The 25,374-nt window shown below is 33.8% G+C and overlaps 3 protein-coding genes across 3 annotated transcripts; 1 reads left to right on the top strand and 2 right to left on the bottom strand.

The window, feature by feature from the left end:
- Nucleotides 1-2,883: 2,883 nt before the first annotated feature.
- On the top strand, nucleotides 2,884-4,592 carry LOC130976647 (E3 ubiquitin-protein ligase CIP8). Its single transcript, XM_057901592.1, has one exon. It carries the CDS (start codon nucleotides 3,027-3,029, stop codon nucleotides 4,323-4,325), a length of 1,299 nt encoding a protein of 432 aa, XP_057757575.1. The 5' UTR covers nucleotides 2,884-3,026; the 3' UTR covers nucleotides 4,326-4,592.
- Nucleotides 4,593-7,457: 2,865 nt separating this feature from the next.
- LOC130936788 (serine protease SPPA, chloroplastic-like) lies at nucleotides 7,458-13,402 on the bottom strand. Its single transcript, XM_057866940.1, has 13 exons — nucleotides 13,061-13,402; nucleotides 12,793-12,976; nucleotides 12,504-12,641; nucleotides 12,249-12,416; nucleotides 12,060-12,163; nucleotides 11,680-11,747; nucleotides 10,691-10,857; nucleotides 9,612-9,681; nucleotides 9,106-9,260; nucleotides 8,334-8,439; nucleotides 8,145-8,232; nucleotides 7,915-8,058; nucleotides 7,458-7,820 (listed from the first exon to the last, which is right to left on the bottom strand). The coding sequence occupies exons 1-13, from the start codon at nucleotides 13,388-13,390 to the stop codon at nucleotides 7,635-7,637; spliced, it is 1,908 nt and encodes a 635-aa protein (XP_057722923.1). The 5' UTR covers nucleotides 13,391-13,402; the 3' UTR covers nucleotides 7,458-7,634.
- Nucleotides 13,403-23,531: 10,129 nt separating this feature from the next.
- LOC130935099 (protein SOB FIVE-LIKE 4-like) lies at nucleotides 23,532-24,183 on the bottom strand. Its single transcript, XM_057864672.1, has 2 exons — nucleotides 23,877-24,183; nucleotides 23,532-23,563 (listed from the first exon to the last, which is right to left on the bottom strand). The coding sequence occupies exons 1-2, from the start codon at nucleotides 24,181-24,183 to the stop codon at nucleotides 23,532-23,534; spliced, it is 339 nt and encodes a 112-aa protein (XP_057720655.1).
- Between the last annotated feature and the right edge of the window lie 1,191 nt (nucleotides 24,184-25,374).

The raw sequence follows: 25,374 nt of genomic DNA, 5'->3' as shown, positions 1-25,374 counted from the left end.
TAAATGACTCAACTTCAAATCAAGAGAGCGATTTGGATTACTCTTTGAAACGAATCAAACTGACAAAGTTTGGATTATTCAATTTTGAATCAAATTGAATGGAATACAATTGCTAATTTGAATTGAATTAAATGGACGGAGGTGTACTGAATTGAATTGATAATATATAAATTGTAGGCAGAGTTATTATGAATTTAATTTTATATAATGGATTATGTTTCGTTCACTCAGTACTATACAATTGTTTCACCATGAGTATTGTGTTCGGTTCACCACGAGTACTGTATTCGGTTCATTCTGCAGAAAGCTGTTTGAATTTGATTTTATATAATGGATTATGTTTTGTTCACTCAGTACTATACAATTATATTGTGTTCGGTTCACCATGAGTACTGTGTTCGTTCATTCTGCACTATTCAAAACTCTTCTTCCTCACCTTTTACTGCCCAGAGAGAGAAGGAGAAAAAGACAAAAAAAAAAAAACAGCAGCAATAACAACAAAAGAATGACGATAAGGAGAAAACAAGTGAAGAAGAAGGAACACGAAAAAGGAGGAGAAGGAGGAACGCGGAGAAGAAGACGCTCCGTGTGTAAACGAGCGTGAGAAGAAGAAGAAGCGCGGGAGAAGAAGAAGAAGCGTGGGGAGAAGAAGCGTTGGGCAAGAGCGATTTTGTGTGTGTTGGGCACGTGTATTTCACATTTCATTTAATGGTATTGGATTTTTTTTGGTGTTGGGCCAACTTGGTTACATGGTTACATAGATGTGTAGCATCCCCTTATTAGAATCCATCAATGTTTTTCTTTTATATTAACCTTTGATTTTTATCTAATAAAATCTAATGGTCTATATAAACATGACACATCTAATAAATACATAATTGTTGTACTCATTTTATACATACCCAGAAATAACACTTAAACCTATCATTAGGGCTGTCAAACGGACTAGCCCAGCCATTTAGGGCTGGCCCGTGTTAAATGGGCTGGCCCGTGTTAAATGGGCTGACCCGTTTAAACTCGTTTTATTTGCGGGCCAGAATATTTTAACCCGGACTGTTTATGGTCGGTCCGATGGGTTAAACAAGGTCGCCTGTTTATCATTTAATTTTATTTTTTAAAAAATATTTTGACAAAAAATATCACTTTTTGGTCAAAGACTTTTAAAAATATTTTTTTAGTGGATGAGTTGGATTTTCGAATCAGATCGGGAGAAATATCAACTAAAAATATTTTTTTAAAAAAAATATAAAAAGAATAAACGGGCCACCCGTTTAGTCCATGAACTAACTCGTTTAATCCGTCATTTTTTCCAGATTAATCGAATTCAACCTATTTAACTTAAAATTTAAAGGAAATTAATTTCAAAAATAAAATCCACCTATTTAAATAGATAAACAGATTGACCTAATAAATTTAGCCCATTTTCACGAGCTATCTATCATCATGTAAGAAAATGTTATAATACGATTTGAGTAACGCAATACATCTTCTTCCAATATAATCCGCTCCATATAATACTAGGGGTGTTCGCGGTGTGGTTTGGATCGGTTTTGAGTCAAAAACTCATCCGATCCAAACACTAATTTTACTTGCGGTACGGTTTGGATTGGATGATGTTTTAAAAAAAATCCGATCCGATCCGATCCAATTTCAAGCGGTTTGGATTGGATTGGATTTGCGGTTTTGTAAATTAAAAAAATTAAATACATATAACAAGTCTTAACATCAAATTTTAAATAATTAACAATGACATAATAAGTCTCAACAATATCTTAAAAAACTAACGATAACATAACATAGAAATAAAATTATAGGTTAGTTAAAATAAATAATAAATAACATTTTGAACATAAACTATTTATTAAATAATAATAATACATGAATAATATAAAAATATATAATAAATTAAACATGTTATAAGTATAATTATAAATATAATAATAAAATAATAATATTATAACACATTGTGCGGTTTGGATTGGATTGGATCGGTTTTAAAAAGTAGATCCGAAATCTGATCCGATCCAGCGGTTTGTAAAAAATAAAATCCAATCAGATCCAAATTAGTGCGGTTTTAATCGGTTTCGGTTTGGATTGGATTGAATGAGCGGTTTAATTTGGATCGGTTTGGATTTGAACACCCCTATATAATACACTACTCCGTATTTCGTAACTAAATAATAACCTCTCATAATAATTAGGGGTGCGTTTTCTGAATTGTAAGCTTTCTCCATTTTTCTTGGGTATGATTGTATGAATTTATTTCTATGCAGTATATGAGTATAAACCCATGACGACCGTTACCGTTAGACCATATCAATCAAATTGTTATGATGAAAATAGAAAACTTAAAGTTTGCTTATAATTCGGATTATTTTTACTAAAAAAAATTCTTATCCACATTCTTAACAATATGTAAAATTTGTATTTAAAAAAAATAATAATTCTTATATTACCATATTAGCAACAATAACTAACTTTTAAATCTAGTATTTAAAATGTCATTTAAATGTAAAATTTAATTTGATAACTAAACAAATATCTTTACAAATGTATTAAAATTAAACTTTTTTAAGTAAAATAATTAAAATTTTGGCAGGGAATAAATCTTAATATCCTAGTATGGGCAAGAAAATTCTCCCACCTCTTGGAAAATATTTAAAAAAATCGTTACATATATCATATGGCAAACAAAATTGGTATAATCATGATATGATTATGAATGTTAGAATGGAACAAACTTTTGCTGTTAGATCTGAGTCAAACTTTAATAAACGAAAGCATATTTTAAGGAAAAAATAGGAATACTATTTTTGGAACGTGTGCGTAAAGAGAGCAATAAAAGGTGTTCTTCCCCTCATACACCAAAGATCAAAGATAAAAAATAAAAAAAGAATAGAGGGGCACTTCCGTCACTTCACCTTCACCTTCACCACAATACAAACACAACCCACAGTTTTTCCTTCTTCACACACAAAAAAAAAAAAGAAAACTTTTTAGCACTCTTCAAGTTTTTCGATCCATCAATGGCAGATGTAACGTACCTTCTCCACCATCACCACCCTGAACACGACGACGACCCTCACCAAACGCTAACCCTACCACCCTACTGGTCTCCTCACGATTTCGATTTCTACGCCTCCGATCCCGAATTCCCCCAACAACCGCATAACAACCACCACCACCACCACCATCGCCACCACCACTTTCCCCAATCTGGTTCGTCCTCCATTCTCGACCGAGAGAATCAGGTCAATTTCGTTATGGATTTATTCCAGCAGCGTGTTGAGCAGTCACAGGTCATGGGACACCCTTTAAACGACGCCGTTTTCGGGAGCAGCGATTTTGGGATTGAAATGGACGCTTTTACCCTTGATTTAGGGTTCCCGTCTGACAGGGACTCCCACCACCGCGCCAATGCCGCTGGAGGGGATTCTTCCGCCGGTGGTGTCGTTGTCGTCGACGATGACGATTTCTTCTTCGGGAGGAGGGTTTCGGGGTCCGAATCCGGCGACGCGGCGGCGTTCGAGAACTGCGTGAGCCTCCTAGGGTTCGGATCGGACTCCGACGAGGAAGAAGACAACGGCGTTCTCCGAATCTGCGTGCATTCCGACGAAGAGTACACTTTGCACGACGAAAACGACGACGTTTCGAGTATTCCTCTGTGCTGGGACTCGCTGCAGTTGGAAGATAACAGAGAGAACAACGACGATTTCGAGTGGGAGGAGGTTGATGGAAGGGTCGACGAGAGGGAAGTTCTAAGCATGCTCACCGTCGAAGACGATAGATCCGGCTCGGTGTCCGTTTCGCCGATCACCGGAATCGAAGAAGCCGAAGAAGAAGAGGTTAACGTTTTTAGGGTTGGAGGAATGGAGAATTTGGAATGGGAAGTGCTTCTGAATGCAAACAATTTGGACACAATCACGAGCCCGGATTTAGATCACGATTCCGAACCCTATTTTGGTGATCACGATGATTATATTTACACTGCAGAGTATGAAATGATGTTTGGCCAATTCGCCGATAATGATAATCCATTGAACGGTAGGCCTCCGGCTTCGGCTTCCGTCGTCCGGAGCCTGCCGTCAGTGGTGGTAACAAAGGATGACGTGGAAGGGAACAATGCGCTCTGTGCTGTTTGCAAGGATGAGTTTTGTGTTGGGGAGAGTGTAAAGGTGTTGCCTTGTTCCCATCGTTATCATGGTGACTGCATTCTGCCATGGTTGGGGATTAGGAACACTTGCCCCGTCTGCCGCCATGAGTTCCCCACTGATGATGCTGATTATGAACGTAGGAGGCTGCACAGATCTGGCCAGAGGATTTGATCATTGCTTGATGAAAATGGATCAGATTCGCCTCCAGAGTTTGATGAGAATTTTAGGTTAAGGGTATATATTATTTTTTTTTATATTTTTGGACGTGCTGGTAATTTTGTTCTGATTTTCACAATGGAGGTTTGAGGTTTTGATTATAAGAATGTTTACTCACTACCCTTCTAATTGTACCATGGATACATTATAGAAATTAATCAACTTTCCAAAATGTAAATGATTGTAACGATTATTTATTTATTTATTTATTTTTTCGCTGAATTTTTCGATGCTTGTTGATTTCTGTTCTGTGGAATTCTTCTTCATATGCGTGTTAGAACAATGTGAAGTGCGAGCAAGATCATCCTCTTTGATATATAAGTTGAGTGACTGAAAAGCTCTAATTGGTTGCAAGTTGTAACTGTGAGAGTTCTCTACCAATCTTGGTAGAGAATGGGGGAAGCTTTTCTGTGATCATGATTCAGGAATTTCACTTATTTATGTCGATTCTGGCATTGACCAACTTTTTCTTTGGAATGTTTTAAGCTCTCTGTTTCTTTTCTGTTTTGTTCTTTTGAGTTGCTTTATATGTATTGCAAGTCCTTTTTCTGATTGGAGTGTGTTTTTTAGGACTGTTGCCATGGTAGTAAATTTTGACAAGCAGATATCAGTTATGTGGCGTCCTTAATGCTAAGTTTACATTCTTGTTGGAGTTGCTTGAAATCTAATATTCTGGAAAAAAGATAACAAGGGTTGACAGCAGTGGTAAGTGAGTCTTGGAGAAGGTAATGAATGGTAAGAAAGGTCTCTTAGTCCTAACAATTTTCAGAGGTAGAAACACTTTAAAGAACATAAAACATAGAGATATATCACTTTCTTAGTAGAGTGCCTACACTGCAATGTTAGAATGGTGTGTATGGTTGCAGTTGTGCACGATTTAGTTAGTTAGTTGAAAGCCTTGGAGATTCAGTTATGCTTTTCCATTGTTTCACAAACTATTCTTTTTCAAATTGTGGCGCATTTTGCAGCTTTTTCATGTGTATCGCAGATAATGTTGTCTTTGAATCTATTAACTTGTGTAACCCTAGGACATATTTAAGCCTTGCCTTCATTTACAACCCTACAATGCTTCCTTGTTCTGTAGATTCTGTACACACAAGAGAACAAGACTAGATGATTAGAGTTACTGCTACCTACCCTAAAAATTGATTCAGTTCATTATTTTCAAGTGAAGTGCTAGTGAATTTACTTTGGATGAGATTCCTTATCATACCCGTTATTAGAATCATTGTTAACATCAGTACTATGTTGAAGAAAGCACCTATTGAAAAGGCAAGGCAAATTAAATGTATAACCTTTGGCATATTAAATTTAATGCATGCAAGTTATTATCTCACTGTCATAGCCCACCATGCAAAAATGGTACTTTATGACGAAGAATCCTTAGAAGACATTGCCAGGAATGCAAATTACTTGCCTTCCTTTCCCCTTAATATCTGTCATGTTGCTTAATATAGAACCTGAAATTACTCTGGATAACATTTTCATTTTTGTAGTATATCCTTAAATATCAGTGGTTCAATTAAATCTCTGGGGTTAAGTAAATTTTTTGCTTCAGTTTGGTTTTGGGTTGAATACAAGTTAACTCGAAGTGTATTTATAGCACATTCTCATTTATCTTTGGGTAGAATTCCATAATCATGATTAAGTGCGTGTTTGGGCGCTATTATTTTAATAAAAAAAGATTTTTTTTCAATGAAAAATTATCTTTTTTTATTTTTTAGCGTGTTTGGAAAATTTCTAGTAGAAAAAGTAAAAACACTAGAAAAATAAAAAAAATATTTTTTTTGAGAAGCTGTAATTTACATCTTTTTTTAAAATATCTTTTTCTCTTAAAAAAAAGATGTTTTTCATGTAATAAATAAACAAAAAAATACTTTTATATTGTTATATCCAAACATAATTGATAGATAAAAAGATAGTGTGATAAGGTAACATAAGGTATTCCAGAATGGTGGTAAGGTAACATAAGGTACTTTTATACGACTGTTTCTTCATCCTCATATAGCAGAATGGAATACCTTATGTTACCTTACCAGTTACCACACTATCTGCACTATCCCTCCCAAAACCAGAAACCTATGTTGACCTCAAGCTTGTCAAACATGGAATTTGGAGAAGACCACCATGCTTTGAAACATTTGGATCCTTCTCATGGTTTAGATCATCTTCCTTTGTGCTACTCCTAACTTCAGCTTCCTGTTAATAATAGCAACAATCCAATTCATATCCCTGTTCATAAGTCCTCCCCAACAAACACATCATCCAACAGAAACAACAATTCCGACGAAGCAAAGGCTATCCTTGATGACCGAAAGAAAAAGAGGATGTTCTCCAACAGGGAGTTGGCTTGCAGGTCACGGATGCGAAAGAAGCAACAGATCGAAGTCCTTCAGTACCATGTTGAGCATCTTCAGACTTTGAACCATCAGCTGTCCCAAAAAATCATTTACTTGTTGGAATGTAACCAACAAATCAACCAACAGAATGCTCAACTTAAAGAGAAGGTTTCTTCTCTTAAAGTAGCCCTCTCTGACTTGTTAGTTTCTGTTGGACATGCTACTGACCAACCTCAACACATCCCTGGCGGCTTCCTCTCCAAGCCTTCGACTCAAACAATTGCTAGCTCTGGAGCATAACATTTCTGATCCAAAGGTTGTGAGGTAGAGAGGTACACATTTAGTCTACAAGAACACCTATTTTGTTATTTATATTAATATCTTTGGTAATTCATTGAACTTTTGTGGTCAATTTCAGTGATGCAATTCAAGAAATCTAGCTTGGAAGAAAATTATGAACTTAAATAATAGGGATACTTTGTTAGTAGCTCCGAGAGTCCGAGCTCAAAACTAATGTCCTGTAATTTGTTTTTTAATTAGATACTGTACTGTACTAGGGGCAAGACTTTGCTTAGAGTGAATATTGCAGTTCTCTCTGTTTTATACTAACTTGACCTCTCCCAAACCGAAAAAAGAGAGAAAAAGTGCACTAGTCAACATATAAAATAGCTTCGGTTCATTTCTATGGAATGCGAATCTTAGAAGGTAACATATTCAGTGATAGAGAGTGAAATTCTATCACCTGGGATGAACCTAAGAATCTCTCATGTTTATTGACCCCTATATGCTTACATTTCCAGTGTAAACGGCAAACTGAATGAAAACTTTATTTGAAAAAAAAAAAGAAGGAAAACCATTGGTAAGAATTATCGTGGCTACAAGGAATTCAGGCAATTTTTCATGAATGGCAAAATGCAGTTGAGGTTTAGATGTCCGAATTTCTGAAACATGATTCAATGATTCCATCCATCCGCACTTGAACTCCATTAGAAAATGTCGAGTCCTGTGACAATTCCTTTAACGTTGTGTCTACCTCAACGATAGAACCACCTAGACTTCTCAAAATCTCGGGTAGAGAAGGGGTGGGTCTTGAGAGCTCCACAACAGTAACCTGCCATATGGCTCATGCATAACAACCATGAGGAACATGAAATTCTAAGAACACAACATTCTAACTGCTAAAATAAAGGTATTCACAAACCAACCTGTCTGTCGTTAGGTATATTGGCCATTGATTTAGCTATGGAAATGGCTTGAGAAAGGCCACCGACAGCATCAACTAAACCATGTGAAGCTGCATCCTTGCCCATCCAAATCCTCCCCTGCGCAACCTCTTCCATCTTTTCTACCTAGTGGATAGTAGCTGTAAGCTTGTAACTTAGATAAACAATGAGGATGAACAGAAAGGAATGAAATTAACTTATCAAGAACATACTGTCATTGATCGCGAAAGAGCTGCCTTGTCACGAAACTGTTTATAAATGCGTTGTGCAGACTTTGCAAATAACTCTGCTTCATGTGGCCTGTACTCCAGAAAATGGACGGTAAAGAGAAAGAAATAATCATATTTGTATATACTAGAGGATAGAGACAGTAAGATCTTAATATGAACAAAAACTATTACCGAAAAGAACGCTGCTCAGCAGCGAGGAGTTCAGCGTATCTTCCCCTTGATATGATTTCTTTGTTGAAGCCAATCATCTCATACAATTTCCCCAGGTTAAATTTTGCTACAAGAAGAAATTTTATCCCATCAATATAACAGATTACAATATCCAAGAATATATAGAGCTCAAGTTCATAACTTTAAATTGTATTTTAATCCCTCATTTATGCCACAGTTGAAATGACTTCATTTTTCTCATCTTCAGTTTCCTTTAACGTAAAACTGATGATGAAATGGTAATGATGTATAACATCTATTTCATCTCATGTCAATGCATTACGAGGCAATCTTGCACCTGTACTTGGGGCATATTCGTAATTGGAAATGTGTTATCCTTTGAATGCAAATTCATCCTATATAGACTGTGTATACAAAATTATTGATCAGAGTTTCCTCAAAATGGAGAGTTAACAGAAATCAGTTCTCTGTGAAGTCATGCATATCTCTTACTAAGGTTGGTTGGGAGAAATTTCAACAAAAGGAAAACTAGATACCCAATGACTATAATCAGCAAGGAATATTTAGTGATACCTAATGCGTCTACCTCAAAATAATAGACGAATTTAGCTTGGTGTCTGGACAAATGTTTAAAAGTGAGCAAATATCAAGGATTTAATGCAGATATAGATGAGATCGGCTGATTTGAATTACATACACCAGCACAGGTATGTTGATTTGTAATAAATCTACATTATCCCTTCTCCATCCTCAAACTGACACTCAAGCTCACCTGTAACCACTCCAATTGAACCAGTTAAGGTAAGACTTTCAGCAACAATTGCCCTTGCTCCCATTGCCGTGTAGTACCCTCCACTTGCTGCAATATCAGACATTGAAGCAATGACTGGTTTTGAGGCTGCCAGAAGCCTGATTTCTCTCCACATCCTGCAGATCATGACACTAAAATATATTAACTGAACAAAGAGAACTCGCCAAAACTCAGCATCAAATTCACTACAAATATAACAGATTTATGTCAAATTTAACTAAAACAACGGCTTCACTTGATCCATATAGCGTCAAGACATGGTTACTATTGTTGTCATTATATTGAAGCTATGTTAATGCACAATAAGGAAGCAGCTGCTGCTAACATAAAGGACAAATCAATGTAAAACACGCTCCCCTAAAGCATTAATGCCATGTTACAGACCCATCCTAGATGTATCTGACCAGTCATTTCTTGAATTTCATATTCACAGTTCCTTTTTGGGATGGGAATTCACCAGCACTTACATATCAGAAGCAAGAGCATCACCTCCCGGACTATCAATTCGGATAATCACAGCCTTAAATTGTTTTGATTCTGAGAAGAAAAGCAAGTTAGTATGACTGGTGCAAACTATGGTGTCGATTCAACAAGTGAAATGAAATAAAGCATAGTAACAGTGTCAAATTTCAAGGTTTGGCAAACAGCATTATGGATGAATAATGAAAACCAATGTTCTAAAAGCTATGATGCACGGACATTGATAAATATTTTTTAGATAAATTGTAATGATATTTTGACATTTTATTGATATTAAAATATAAATTAATTTTTTAATTATTTTTAATGTCTTATTTTAATTATATCAAGTATTTAAATTTTTTTGTTTTAATAAATAATAATATATATTATATCTAAATTTATTTCAAAAATATATGTTAAGAATAAAACTGGACATACTGACACGTGTGTCTAAGTGTGTCCGGAGAAAAATTTTTTATTTTTATTAAGATACGGTTAGACATAGCAAACACGCGTGTCGGACGAGTGTCGGTGAATGTTGTGTCCAAAATTTGTCCCACACACGGACACGACAACTCAGCGAAGTGTCCGTGATTCATAGTCTAAAAGTATGTATAAGAGTTGGATTTCAGTTTATTTAAACACTTAACAGAATTATGCCCCCAGCTCCCCACTGCTTACATCTTGGAACACTAGCATGAACAACTCTACAAGCCATGAGTTTATTTGTTCTCTTAGATTTCCTCTAGTGGACAGATCTCTCTCTGTCAAAATTACACATCGATTAATTTTATTTGTAATCCCTTGGCCCGTTCTTGTAACTTCCTTACTTTTTTTGAATTTATACCTCATAGTCTTCGAGTCAGCCAAATCTCAGGCAAATAGCTCGTCGAAAAGCCATTATAGTGAAAACTGCGACTAACATAACAGACTCTACTCAAACAGAGATAACCATGATACTACAATCATGAAAACTATCATAATTGAGGTAAATAGCTTAATAGCATTACAAGAATTATATTAATTTCGAGACGGTCCTGCTTGGAATTTAAAGGTAAATTTATAAAAAAAAAATCAAGTATACCTCTGACTTTGCGAATCTTCTCAATGATCTTCTCTGCAATGACACCTGAGGAACGAACACCTGATGAACTATCACCACTGCGGATGAGCCCTGTGGCTCTGATTATGGCTATCAAATCTTTACCACCAGATACTCCAAGAGTCCATTTCCTGACTAAAGAGTATTTTCTGCATTAAATTGAAGAAACAAATTACAATTTCATACAGTTAATGAGTCGCTTGCCAGTCTGATTATTCATAATAGAAGTCTGATAGGAAACAGGAAGCCATAGTAAGTGAGACAAGTTAATAAGAACTGTATTGTACACAAATAAATGTGTCTCAACTCTCAATACATGAGAACTAATTTTCCACTTGTCTTGGGGAAAATATGAATTCTACTAAAACAAAAAATGCCAACATTACATAAAATCTCAGACCTCAGAAGATCGTAAGCTTGTCTAACAGCCAGGTTAAAATGTTAAAATAGTTACAAGCCAACAAGGGATTAGTCACTGTGTTCAACGGTGGATATCCCAGTCGTGAACAAAAAAAAAAACTGATGTAGTAGTAAGTAATTCTGTTATCTCAAGTAATTTTATGTAACCAGAGGGCAGGGAGATATGCAGCCACAGGGTTAATCCCCAATCAGGGGGCAAGGAGTGAAGATAAAAGGAACACCATTGACAAAAGAAAAACTACTGGGTAGGGATTTAGCTCTTTTGCGGCGTGAAGATTTGTAAAGTAAGAAAACGAGAGTATAATCACCCTTGGATTATTTACTCTGACCCACACATATTTGAAGTTAGTGATCCTTCTTATTCTTCAAATCTCCGTACTTTAGAGAGGGAAAATCCATTAGATACAGCTATAGAGGTATATATGTATATAAATGGTATCATATTTCTAATGAGGTTATGGGTGTTGAGATATTTCTAATACCATGAGGAATTAAAAACATTCAATATAAACTAGAGTACATTCTTTCAGGCACTAGAAAACATATTTTACCTGTAATCAACCATAGGTAGATTTTTATTAATTTTCACTCCTAGTCTCTTCCTTAACTTGGCCATAATCTGCAAAACATGTAATGTTTCTTATTCTTTTAACCTCCCCTTGATTGTATCTCTCAAAACAATTTGTCAACCTATATAAGTTAACGAGCATACATGAATAGTGTGGGAACCACAAATTAGTTGATTGAAGAAGCAAATAAAAGCAACATACTCTACATTCTACAGGAGCAGCACAAAGCTCTGACTACTTTCGTTCAGATTTCTATAGACAACTAACCATCAGAGATGCTATCTTACTCTCTCATTAATCACGACTTACGACAGTACTGAAAGGTGTAATTTGACATATTACACTAGAGTGCAGTTAAGTACCTCATCCTCATAGATTACGTCTGATATGTAGCCCTTTTCCTTCAGTCTGTCCACATCATACACACCTTCATTTATGAAGTTCTCAATATCTTCTCTTTTCTTCCCTGTATGAAATATGTAAAGCTCGTAAGTTGATTTATCGATCCAAGGTCGAACTACACATGACATCAAATGCAAATGCAAATTCACCTTTAGCAGAAGACACTTTATCCAGCCAATTTGTATAGATATTGTCAAGCAATTGGTTCAGCACCTCAGAACTCTCTTCAGTCATTGATCTATGAGTAAGGTTATCTCCTGATTTGTATTTGCCAATCCTTTCCAAATGAGGCTCAATTCCTAGGTTATCTAAAATACCTGAAAAAATATATATATCAGTTTTAGGTTAAGTATATTGATTAAAAAAACTTAAAATTCAAAAGCATGTAGCAATATGATACTTACCTCTGAAGAAAGGTGCTTGAATGGCCAATCCATACAAAGAAACATAGGCACTTGGAGGAGCATATATCTCTTCACATGCAGACGCAAGGTAATACTCCTTTTCTCGACATGAAGGGACAAACGCCACAACAAATTTTCCTACCAACCATAACCATAAGTAGCAAAGACCGACACCACTCAATATATATATATACACTCAAAAAATCACAATATAATATAAACTTGAGTTGCATCGCATCAGAGATCCATAATTGTAACGCAAATCTACTTGGCACTGTCGTTTGTTTACCTGATTTTCTGAAATCAAATATGTGACGTCGAATTTCATCGAGTTTAGCCCAGCCGCAGCTCAGAGGATCAATACGGAGGTAGATGCCGGCGATCCGAGGATCATAAGCTGCTTTGAAGAAATTTTCACAAATCTGAGGCAGAGACAGTGCTCGAGAGTACCTACTCTGCAGCTGTTCCGTTATCTGAAAAATATAAAAAAAAAAACGCGCCTAAAAAAACTATTTCTCAAAAAACGAGAAAACGGTTAGAGCCGTTAGAGAGAGAACCCGGCCGCGCAGCTTGACGGAGTAGAGGGAGCCGTATTGGACACGCTCCCAGGGAAAGGCGAGTAGAATCTTAAGCTTGACGAGTTGCTTGTTCCATCCAGTAACTGGCTCGAACTTATCATCATCCTTAGCAGCTGATACGGCGCCGTTTTCTGGCCGTGGTTGACTTGAATAGGAAAACGAAGAACGAGTGAGGAGGAAGCGCCACCGGAATTCAATCGGAGTAGTTGCAGTTGAAGTTGAGCTGAAGCGCTGAATGGCGGAGTAAGAGCGCGTGTGTGAGCGCGTGAACGTGTAACTGTGTTGAAGGACATTCTTCCACTTCCACATTTCTCTGCGTCTTCGTTGAGTTTCCTTTGCATCATTGCATGCCACGCTTATAACCACTTTCCTCTCCACTTGTCGCTTCCTCCTGTATGCCACTATTTTCTCTTTTTAATCAATTTAGAAAGATATTCCTTTCAACAAAAAAAATAGAGCAATGCTAGGGGCAGCAACATTTGTGATTGGTAGCCATCAACTAGCCATCAATGATGATTTGATGATGTGAGATTGGTGTGAGATTTCATCCAATGACTAACATTTCTCTGCTGGTTACATGCTGGCCAAAATGCAATAAAATTGCTGGCCCCCTAGACTTTTTCAAAAAGATATTAGAACGTCATTAAAATTTATTTTTTTATTATCAATTATATTTAAAAATATAAAATAAAATATGTTATTCAATTATTAAATTAAAAAATTATACTAAAATAATTAAATTAATAATTAAATAATAATAAAAAAATAAATTTTAATAATTTCTAATATTTTTTAAAAAAATACGATTTTCTCTTTTTTCTTTCTATTTTTTAACCTACACTTTTTTTAAGAAAGCTAAAATCGAAATTTATATAAAATTAAAGAAGAATAATTACTAAATATTCTTTTTAATTCAATAATTAGTCAATATTTTTTCTTTAAAGCCTTTTTCTCTTTTTAATAGTTTGTCCACTTATTATTTTAATTATTAATTAATTCTTAACTAAACTAAAAATAAAATAAGTGAATTAAAATAATAAAAATATAAACTATTAGTTAATTATTATTTAAATCATTAATAAATTTTTTAAAATATTATCTGCACGCAAAAATATTTGTGTATAAATATATATTATTTAATTTATTTATAATATATATGTATACTTTAATATATATAATATTAATTTTTTATATAATAAATATTTAAGTATTGAGTAAATTATTATTTTTAACCATAAAAAATTTAAACACTAATAAAATTAATTTTATATCTATAAAAGATGAGTGTTTTTTAACAAAATTATCTAATCGTTAAATTTATATTGACGGTCCTTTTAAAAACACAAAATTCTAAACAAATAAAATTCTATAACCAAATAAAATATTTAACTAAGTTTAACCAAGTTGTTATAATCGTTTTTCAGATCACGTGCTTCTTCTTCTTCCTCCTCCTCCTCCTTCCACTCCTAATATTGCTACTTCTTTTTCTCCTCCTCCTTTTTCTTCATCTTTTTCTTTCATTACCGTCGTCGCCATCACCACTTCACCACCTCTATCTCCTCCTCCTCGTCTTCCTCTCATTTGAATTTCTTTAATCTTCTCCTTCCTTTTCCTCCTCCTCCTGCATCATCGTCATCGTCGTCATTATTGTCATCGTCATCGTCGTCGTCGTCATCATTATTGTCGACGTCGTCGTCGTCATCGTTATCGTTATTGTTATTGTCATCATCGTCTTCTTCTTATACATTTAACAGTTTAAATTCAGAATGCACCGAAATTACTTAATAAGAATGACACATAAACAAACTCCTCCTCCTCCTTCTTTATCATTATCATAATCTTCTTTTTTTTTTCTTATTCATCTTCTCCTTCTTGTTTTACCTTTTAATGATTCTTCTTGTTTTATCCTATTAATAAGAATAAAATGCAGCAACAAAGAAGAAGAAACACATAATGCTGTAAAATCACTAGAAAAAGAATAAAGAAAAGAAAAAATACAACAGCAGCAGCAATAAAAGAACGACGATAAGAAGAAAACACGCGAAGAAAAAAAATGCGAACAAGAAAGAGGAGAAACACAAAAAAAAAGGAGAAGAAGAAGAAAGAGGAGGAAAAGAAGGAAAAAGAACACCAGATACAAATATTTATGTTAGTGGAGATAGTTGAATCGTATATTCACACTCTTATTAATAAAATTGATTTTTGTTGGACTTAGACCAACTTGATTGCCAAAAAAAATGGAATGTATAACAAGACTGATTTTCAAATTACTCCTACTACCATCATCAAGTTTTGAAACCCTCAATCCATCTACATTATCAACAATAAGAACTACTGCCACGACACCACCCCTTTTCAAAATCTAAATCTTCATAACCTTCTTCCATCACCACTTTAACCACCTTCAAAGTGAGGGCAACATCACTACTAATATCATCAACAACGTCATCAAATCAAAATTAAGCAAAAATGATGAGGGCAAGCTGGAGGCATTATCACCCAAATTGTGCCTCGACGGTTGAGGTGATGATTGAAGAACATGGAGGTGAGAACCAGAGTAGCAAAACGACATATTTAGATTCTAGAACAAACAACAATTTCAATAACTCAAAAAAAGCACTTTAGCATTTCAGAACACTATTAGTATATATAACTAAATTCTCCTTTTACTATTTTAGCAATCATAATTATTTATATTCTTAACTATATCATAACTGCAAATTGAGCAAGTAATATAATATAGTTTGAAATACTAACAACAGAAACATCAAAAAACACTTCTCCAAAAGGACTTTGTACAACAGCAACAAAGGCGTACCTTGGGATAACTGGAGCAAGAACAAGTGCAGGATTTTTGGGAGAACGTAGCAGTTTTTGAAGCCACAGCTACCTTGGCAGCATTTTGATTCAGGACAAAAGCTACTGAAATAGCTCCTCCTCCTCCATTTACAGCACTTTGATCTGGAACAAGAACAGCAGCAGCTCTATTTACAACAACATGATTTGAAAAATAAGCAGCAGTTACTCCATTTACAGCAATTTGGTAATGGAGTGGGACACAAGCAGCAGCACAACCATTTTGGCAAGGAGCAATTGATGGAGGGAAGACAATTGACATCAGAAAATTTTGTAGGCAATACTTCTTTCTGTGTACAAAACGTTGTGATAATAAAGCAGCATCTTTTCATCAGTTATTGCAGCTTGTTAACTTCATCCCGGATTTAGAGAAACATTTTGTCAGTCTTATACTTCCCAAGTTGTATTTCATGGGTTAATAATTAAAATTGTTAGGCCATACAAATGCCTAATAACCTACCTTGACAATGAAGATACTCCAATGCAACCACAACCTTAGCAGCATAAAATCTATGAATATTGAGAACTTAATGTCAATTAGAGGAAAGTAGGAGCCATGTGCATGTAGTAGCAAATTGTTATTAACTTATTATACTTGGCAGCCTTTTCCTTAAAAGAATATATAGAAGTTCAAATTAAGTTTTCAAAATATCGAGTTTTCTTGAAGTGTTCGTTATTGTTAGAGGAAAATTCACCTATAAGGTTCTCATATATGTTGGAAATACGAAAGAGAAATAGGGAAGAACAAATTAAAACCTGCCAGTATCTCCTGATTACAAAGGTTTAACTGGCCTAAAGTGCTTTAAGCATGTTCTCCACTGTCTAGGATCTATAAAACCAAGGTTACATAAATTTTAATGGAAGTCACAATTCTTAGATTTTGAAGACTTCAATATTTGGCACAAGTTAGCACAAGTTGAATATTTAACGATGTTAATAGAGTTTAATGATTTGAGACTCAGTATATGGTAAATTAATGAAGCACTTGAATAGAGTCCAAACCAGTTGTTCTCCTTCTTTTGCAGTATTTTCTGCAATGCAGTTGCGAAGAGACTCCACATGTTGGCTATCGTCGAGTTGAACACCAATAAAATATTGACCTCTTCCTATTGAACCGAGTAAAAAAAGTGTTTATCCATTCAAGACAGAGGAGACAGCTGCAAAGTATAGATCAACTGGAACAGCTCCAAAGAAAATCTTTGGTTGTTTCTAACTCTACAATCTCCTAGGCTTGATTCAAATGTTAGTATGTGTGTGTTCTGGGCTGATTTTTTAGCTCATGTATTGTTATGTGTGCATAGTGATATGTTGGCATGTATATAACATTACTTTTGTCAATAAGAAATTGAATAATTTAATTGGATAAGTTTTTTGTAGCATTAGGTCACGCATACCCATTTCCTTAATTTTGCTATGCAGCCAAACATCTAATTAATGCATTTGTCTTATTCCTCTATCCACCCCTTTTACTTCACTAAACCAGACAGCATTGTAATAACTAACAAAAACAAAATATGGATAAGTTTCTAACTACTTAAATGGCGGCTGCATTTACAGAAGTACGAAGATATCAATAAGGCAAACAAAAATTTTCTATCATAATATATATGGTTAGAAACATTTTAGTCACATCTATCATCATCCTTATCACCATCATTAGGAGGGTTCAGAAAACTGTCTGTGTAGTCCAAGAATTCTATATCTTTAGGTGATTACTGATCACTCTGTTGTGATTGGTTTGTAAAAATTTCATAGAATTTTGATTAATAACTTTAGGATAAATAATTACAATAGCAATTCAAATGTCCCAGCACCGTTTTGAATTCTATTAATACAAATTACATAATAAGAATAGGAACTCTATAGCACAAATTCAATCGTACACAATAGAAGAACAAAAAACTTTGCCCCCAATGCAATAATAAAACCAGAGAGAATATAGAGCAAAGTATCCATTCAATTCACCAAACTATGAAGTTAGAATTCACATTCTCTGAGAAACTCACCTTCGATGAAAAGAGAATTGTGAAGAAGGTCAAACTAACTAAGAATGTTTAATATAAGCCGAGCCAAATTACTTGAGGTCTTAGTCTAGAGGATTATTATAGGATCTTTACACTTGACAAAGTCTTAAAGGAGTAACATGTAATGAATAAATAATAAAAAAGGGTTGAAAAAGAAGCCAAAGACTCTGAGTACCACTGACTAAAGATCCGAGTCAAGTGCTTGTAGTGCTTATGTATCAAGCAAAAGGTTGAAAACAAAGCATTTAGAGTCACGACTAGACTCAAGGTGCAAAGCACCCCTCCAAAAGAAGAGAAAGCCAAAGGCTCTGAGCACCAATGATGGGAAATGTTAAAAGGATAATGTAAGCTCAAAGGGCTCCCCTACCAAGTACTTGTGGTGTTTCTTTGTTGAACAAAATTTGAGACAAAACATTTAAAGTTATGGCTAGACTCAAGGTGCAAAGTACTCAATGAAAATGAAATGTGAAAAAAAAAGTAAATAAGTTTGTTTCAAGGTGATGATTTAAGGAAGGGTTCTATAATCTAATCCAGAGAGACGCCTTAAAAGATTATAATCAATTATGTTGAATGGTATATAAGTGAAACGGCTAACCAAACTTATTTGGATTGAAACCATTCACCCTTATATTTTAAGGTTGAAAAGTTTGATGACTAAGCCATGATTCTTTACTTGCTTAAAGACAAGTAAGAGCTTAAGTTTGGTGTTGTGATGCATGAGCATCTTAAGCACTTTTCATTGGCATTTCTTATAGAAAAGTTATGATTTTTCTTTGGTAATTATATGATTTTCAAGACTATTTTATTAGTACTTTGATTTTCTTAGTTTTATTATTTTTGTAGGAAAATGATAGAAAAAGAGAAGTAAAAACATAAGGAAGAACCAAGAATTGAAGATAAGTGCAGAGAAAATTCGTGGATACTGTCAACCTTGACCTCCTCACACTCCAACGAGCATAACTTGAGTTATACAGATCCAAATGATGCAGTTTTAGCGACATTAGAAAACCATCTTTTAGAAATTTCCAACGATATATAGTAGTCCATACTTATTCTCCGGAATCACGTCGCTAAACTCCGCGACATTGGCGTACAGCGCCGAATCGCATCCAGCACCAGGAAGAAAGTCATGCGTACGCATCCCATGTGCGTACACACAACCAGCGCCAAAAAAAAACTTGTGTGTATGCATCTGGTATGCGTACATACAACACCCAGTCTGCATCTGACATGATAAAGCAGCGTGAAATTCTTGGGACGCAATTCACTTCTGGAGGCTTACTGCTAAACGCCACCTTCCCGACGTTTAGCGCCAGTTACGCTGCAACGGAATCCAAGATTGCAATTAAGACAGAGGATTTGATTTTAATTTTGGATTCTTTTTGAACAATTAAGTTTTACTATAAAAAGGGGTGAGATTGGGTCTTCCTCTCTCTTCTTCTGTTCTTCTCTTCTTCTCAGTTTCTTCCGCACTTGAGAGTTTACTAACTTTTACACTTTAAGATTTTTTCTACACCATGAGCAACTAAACCTCTATTGTTAAAGTTATGAGCTCTGTTTATTTTGATGGGTTAATATTTGTTCTTCTACTCTTTGATTAATGCATTGATTTATGTTCAAAAATTGGTTTCGGTCTTCATCCTACAGATTAGGGTATATTGGAAAATAATCTTAATATAAATTGAATCCCGTTGAATCTTGAAAAAGTTACATCATTGGAATTAAAAGTTGAAATCTTTTTCTTATAATTCTTCAATTATCTGGATTTAATGTGATACGTGACATATAATCAGATTATTTTTAGATTCTTAAGAATTGTGTGGCTTATAAATCAAAATTTGGACTTAACCTTTTGACATAATTAATTGATCAAGAAATTGACGGTCGATTAGGTTAGAAGAAATTGAATTGCCAAATTGGAATTCAATCATTTAGGGTTTGCTATGAACTAAATATTTGCATGATCAAGGTAGATGACAATAATTGTTCATCCGAAAATCTAAACATCTCCAAAACCTTGACTTGACTCTCTTCTCATATTATTTTTTCACACATTTATTGTTTGCTTTCTTCAGTTCTCTGTCTTCTATGTTATTTGATATTTAAAACTCTCAATTTCACTTGTCTAAATAGAATATTCAGTCAACTATTACTTGTTTAATTCCTTAAACTTTGTGGGATTGACATTCACTCACCGTAAATTTATTACTTAGTACGACTCGATACATTTATCGGTAGTTTATTTGTAAAAATTCGCATCAAATGCTCTGCAGTCGTTGGCTTCAAATGGGTGCTTAATCGGGTAGTTACCATGTCATTTACTGCTGAACACACTCTCCTTCGTTTTTAAAATTTTTTGAACATCTAAAAATTTTAAATTTGCTTATTCTTTGGGATCTTGACAGTAAGAGAGAAGAGAACAAGAGTAACTTTGTGGGTCATTTTTTTTGTTATGGAGGAGGGATTGGTGTTGTGCTGGGATATGGATTGAATGGGTGCTTCACTGGAATGTGGGACAGATTTTGGTCAGATATGAAAAGGAAGTAATCGGACCCTCCGATTTCTATGCTTTGGAAATTTTGCAAGCAAATCGGAGGGTCCGTTTTGCACTTGAACAATAGAGAAATCGGACCGTGCGATATGACCCCAGCAAAACGGTAGGTCCGATTTCTTTGTGTGAGATGTATTTGGTTCGTCAAAGTAATCGTTGGGTCCGTTTTGTGGTTGAGGAAATTTTGTTTTTTAATTTACACTAATGGAGGAACATTTTTAACTTTAATTTTTCTTGACATTTTTTGCTTCGGTTCCTCACAAAGCTGCTGCCCAGAATGCTGAAGGAGGAAGAAGATGGAGTTCAAGTGTGTTGGTGGGGGAGAAAATGAATCTGAACTCGTTTGGTATGCATGCAGTGGGTTTGGTTGGGATAAAGGGGCACCGTTTGTGGAGAGCAAGCATTCAGCAACGCGTGACCTCCCTATGCACAAATCGGACGGTCCGCCTCAGTGCATGCAACTCGGAGGGTCCGAGTTCCCCTCCTCCACTCGCTGGGTCCGATTTCCACATTCACTGACACCATAGAGAAGTAAAACTCCTCCCTCCTCCATAACGTTGTTCAACTCATTCGAGGACTCCATATAGAAAATAAAAAGCGTAACTTTGTGTTGATGGATATGGGTGTAGAGATAAAATTGTTTTTAATGTTATTAGAAAAAGTGAGAGTTTGAATAAGTTAAAAATGATGATAGAAAAATAACTTTAAAATTTAAGGGTTTTTTTATGAAAACAACAAAAATTTAACTAATAGTTATTTTTGTCCAACAGAATAATTTATCTTTAATGAGTATAAGATTAATTTAAGTGTTTCATAATTAATTTTATCATCGTCCAAATCTTTAATGGTCAAAAATAGGGATTTACTCTTAATAATTATTTACTGGCTCTGTTTCTTCACTTGTAGGCGAGTTTGTTTGTTGCTGGCCTTTGATAGAGTGGAACAGCATTACAAATATATTCATACTATAATACTATGTCAAAAATAGTTGAGTGTTTTAAATTTAAGTAGTTGAGCTCAAGGAACAAGGATGGCCAAACTTTGGCGGGGTTCCAATTTTGATTGTTTAGCTTTTTCTTATAATTTAATTTGTTTATATTTTTATCCCGTTGTACCAAAAAATAAAAAAAACACACAAAAACATGGTTGTTCCTGGATTGTAGGTTGCACATGGAAAGTGACTTAGCTTGGGGCTAGATGTAGTAGTTGGAAGCATGTATTGTTGAGGGTATGTCCATTGATGAGAGTTGAGAGTTAATTGATATTAAATGGTTGAAGCTATAGCAGCAGTTAGGTAGAAGTTCATGCACATACATGTGATGATGAATCAATGTCCTTCATAATTTTATTTTATTTGTTCATTTATAACACAACATATCATACCACCATAGATCTTTTCAAATAGCATACTATTATTATTATTATTATTATTATTTCTTCAACTCCTGTACCACCATTGTAGTACTCTTCAAAGCTTTAAATCTTTAATATATACATTTTACTACAAGCATATATATGTATATATATTTTAAAAAGGACACCATGTGTGTGCCCTTTGGAGAGACACATGAAACATTTTGACTCTGCACTCATTTTATTTTTCCATTAATTATTTTGTAATTTCATTATTTATACTTAATTAACTTCACTGCTGTCTTGCATTGGCTTACTAGATAGAGTAAAGAAAATGCTTGAATCAAATTTGTTAGCTTCTCTAAACTGAACACACCTATTTATACATGAAATGAATTGTTTTTTTTTTTTTAATTTCAATTCATGACTATTTAACATTTTACTAATACTATAACTAAAATTATATAGTAAAGAAAAAAGAGAAATAGTTTTGTTTAGAACTTTATTACAAAATTGAGATGTTAAGAGTTTTCATCTTTTACTTATATAAAAAAAGTTAGAATGGATTTTAATTATCCATTCATATTAGAATTTATTATTACATTAATAAGTACTAATATAATAAGCCAAGACATATTAAGTGATTATATTAAAATCGTCATAGATTCAACTCTTAGAGTTAACCAAATGTTTATTTTATAAAGTATATATAATGAATGCATTTTAAGGGAAAAAAATATATATACTCAATTTTTTTTCATATTGTTTTTATATAATCAATGGTTATTTTATTATATGATATTTGTTTTCATAAATTGGCTAAACAAATTAACAAAATAAGTTTCCTGTAAACTTATCTAAATTTTCACATGTCTAATATCATATAAAGTGAGATATATATACTCCATAGACATGGAGTATGTGATGAGGTTTTATTACAAGTGCATATACAAGATTAAATAACTTAACAAAACTATTTTTGCTTGTGTATAATTAACTTACTATATATAACTAATTACACTAATAAAGATTTGATTGTAATTCCACCAATATATAATATAAATCATTTTCAGTTGTTGGCTTTACATAGTAGGTAGCAAAGTTCAAAATTCTCCAAATTGAAGAAAAATATATCAATATGAGCCAAACTAGTTTGTATATTGTCAATATTGAGCATCCTTAATTAATTACTGCAGATTATTATTCATAATCTGTGGAAGACGAATAGATGCATTTTTGTCCCTTTCCCTCACTACTATTCATTGGTACTATTCCATGCAATTGAAAACTGATTTTTTTTTCTCTTATTTTTTTTAAATAAATATTCGAAAAGTTTAAACCATTTACAAACAAATAAGTCAAAGAAGAGGAAAATTATGATCTACACTCATGCAGTGCAGCACAATCTTATTAGAAAAAAAAATGTGAGAGAGAGAGAGGAGTGGAACAATATAATAAAACCCTATAAGAAAGATCCAACAAATGCTTAAGATGAGATAAATGTGAATGATTCAGAGTTTTTAGAATTTTACATTAAAATGTTTTTTGATATAAAATTTCTAAAAATAGAAAAACATCCCATAAATAATGGTTCTTGCATGGTGTGTGCTAATAACTAGCTAAGTAATAATTAATTTGAATATATGGTGATGAAAGTATTTTGTTGTTATGAAATTTGAGCATTGCAAAACAAGTACTCTGGAAAACATACATACACAAGTCATGATCAGTACACAGTACTTGAAACTATTAATTAGTAGAATTGAAAGAAAAAGAAACCTAATAATAAGCAACAAACATAATAAGCAACTAGCTAGATAGATAGATAGATATGTCTTCATCTATTTCCCTTTTCCCATCCACAAACTTTTTCTCATCTTATTATTATTATTATTACCTTTGCTATTATTATCCTTCATTACCATCTCTTTCTTCTTCTTCTTCTTCTTCTCTTCTTTTTTCTTTCTAGCATTATTATTCTTCTTCTCTAAGAAACACTGCTTGTTGATACCACCATCATCATCATCATATTCTTCTTCATCTTCTTGATGCTGGAAATCTTTGCCATTATTATTACTATCAACCCCATGAAGGTGGCTTGGCCCAGAGGAAGCATCAGAAGCCATAGAATCATCATCATCATCATCATCATCATCACTTTCATTATCTTGTTGATGATAACCTTCATTGTTATTACTGTACCTGCTAATATAACTGTTGTCTCCATCACCATGATCATCATCATCATCATGTATGGGGGACCCAATATACATAGTCCATCCTGATTCACTGCTGTGACATTCTTCTGATGGATCCATTATTTTTGTTCTGTGAGGAAGAGAAAAGAACAAGAGAATGAAGAAGCTAAGAAGGAGAAGAAGAAGAAGGGTGAAAGAAACAAGGTAAAAAGGAAGAAAGGAACTTATTATGTATGTATGTATCTCTTAAAACAGGAAAATACCACTTTATCCCTGAATTATAATAACATTCTTAAGTGACAAATAAATGAAGATGAGAATGCAGAACAAAATTTGAATAATAATAATAAAAAGAGAAGGATAAGTGTCAACACACCACACCACCTGAAAATGTAAATACACATTAATTATTCTCTCTGACTTACCTCTCAAAGGAGCAGAAGACAGCTATAGAAGCTGTCAATGAAAGTGAAATTAAGCTTTCAAAAAAGAGCATATTATTAAGATGATGAGATGAGATGAGATGAGTTTCATCACATCAAATAATTAAATATGTATAATTATTATTAATATTAATTTCTCCTCTGCATGTGTCATTTAATAAGAAAGACAGATGCAGATAGATGGTTAAATATGAATGGCAGATGAGATCAGATGAGAGTAGTGTGGCACAGGCTACAAAATTAGAGAGAATATAAGACCCATAGTTTAAATAGTAATCAATAGCACCTCTTCATTACCTCATTTAGCTTTCACAAATACCCTTTTAATTATTTCTTTTATTTTGTCCTACTTGCTTCCTTTTTCTCTTCATTCATAATTTCTTGCTTTTTTCACTGCCAATCAAATCCAACACACACCACATCATCACTAGCTATCACAATTCAAGTCTCTCTGAGAATTCCTTTGGTTCTTAGATATGCCCTTCTTCTACCTTTTGGGGGTTGTTGAGTGAAGTAATAACTTGAGTTATTATATATCATCTCCTTTACCTTAATGAGGATCCAAATTTTGAAAACCGACAATCTATTATTTTTCAAAATTATTTATTTTAAAATTTTAAGTTATTATATAAATTTATATTATGGTGGTTGTTATTATTATTATAATAGTTGCCGTGATTATATAATTTTGATAATATTTAAAAAAATTACTAGCATTAAAATAATATTTTTAATAAATTACTTTAAATTTAAAAATATATTTTTTAATAACTTTAATTTTAACCGTACTTTTTAAATGTCGTTCACATACCGAAATTATATATATAGCTATTGCAACCACTACTATTAGTTTTTTAGAGTTTGAAAC

The sequence above is a fragment of the Arachis stenosperma genome, chromosome 1 (assembly GCF_014773155.1).
Source record: "Arachis stenosperma cultivar V10309 chromosome 1, arast.V10309.gnm1.PFL2, whole genome shotgun sequence".
NCBI lineage: Eukaryota > Viridiplantae > Streptophyta > Magnoliopsida > Fabales > Fabaceae > Arachis > Arachis stenosperma.
This window is presented reverse-complemented; position numbering and strand designations above follow the sequence as displayed.

What these genes read in the sequence shown, in the direction of transcription:
- LOC130936788 (XM_057866940.1), bottom strand. Translation starts at nt 13,390, where the DNA reads ATGTGGAAGTGGAAGAATGTCCTTCAACACAGTTACACGTTCACGCGC. An exon ending in ATTTGATTTCAGAAAATCAG is followed by an intron (nt 12,642 to 12,792) that starts GTAAACAAACGA and finishes TATGGTTGGTAG; the next exon opens with GAAAATTTGTTGTGGCGTTT. An exon ending in ATATACCTAACGACAGACAG is followed by an intron (nt 7,821 to 7,914) that starts GTTGGTTTGTGA and finishes GCCATATGGCAG; the next exon opens with GTTACTGTTGTGGAGCTCTC.
- LOC130976647 (XM_057901592.1), top strand. Translation starts at nt 3,027, where the DNA reads ATGGCAGATGTAACGTACCTTCTCCACCATCACCACCCTGAACACGAC.
- LOC130935099 (XM_057864672.1), bottom strand. Translation starts at nt 24,183, where the DNA reads ATGGATCCATCAGAAGAATGTCACAGCAGTGAATCAGGATGGACTATG. An exon ending in ATATGATGATGATGATGGTG is followed by an intron (nt 23,564 to 23,876) that starts GTATCAACAAGC and finishes TATGTTTTCCAG; the next exon opens with AGTACTTGTTTTGCAATGCT.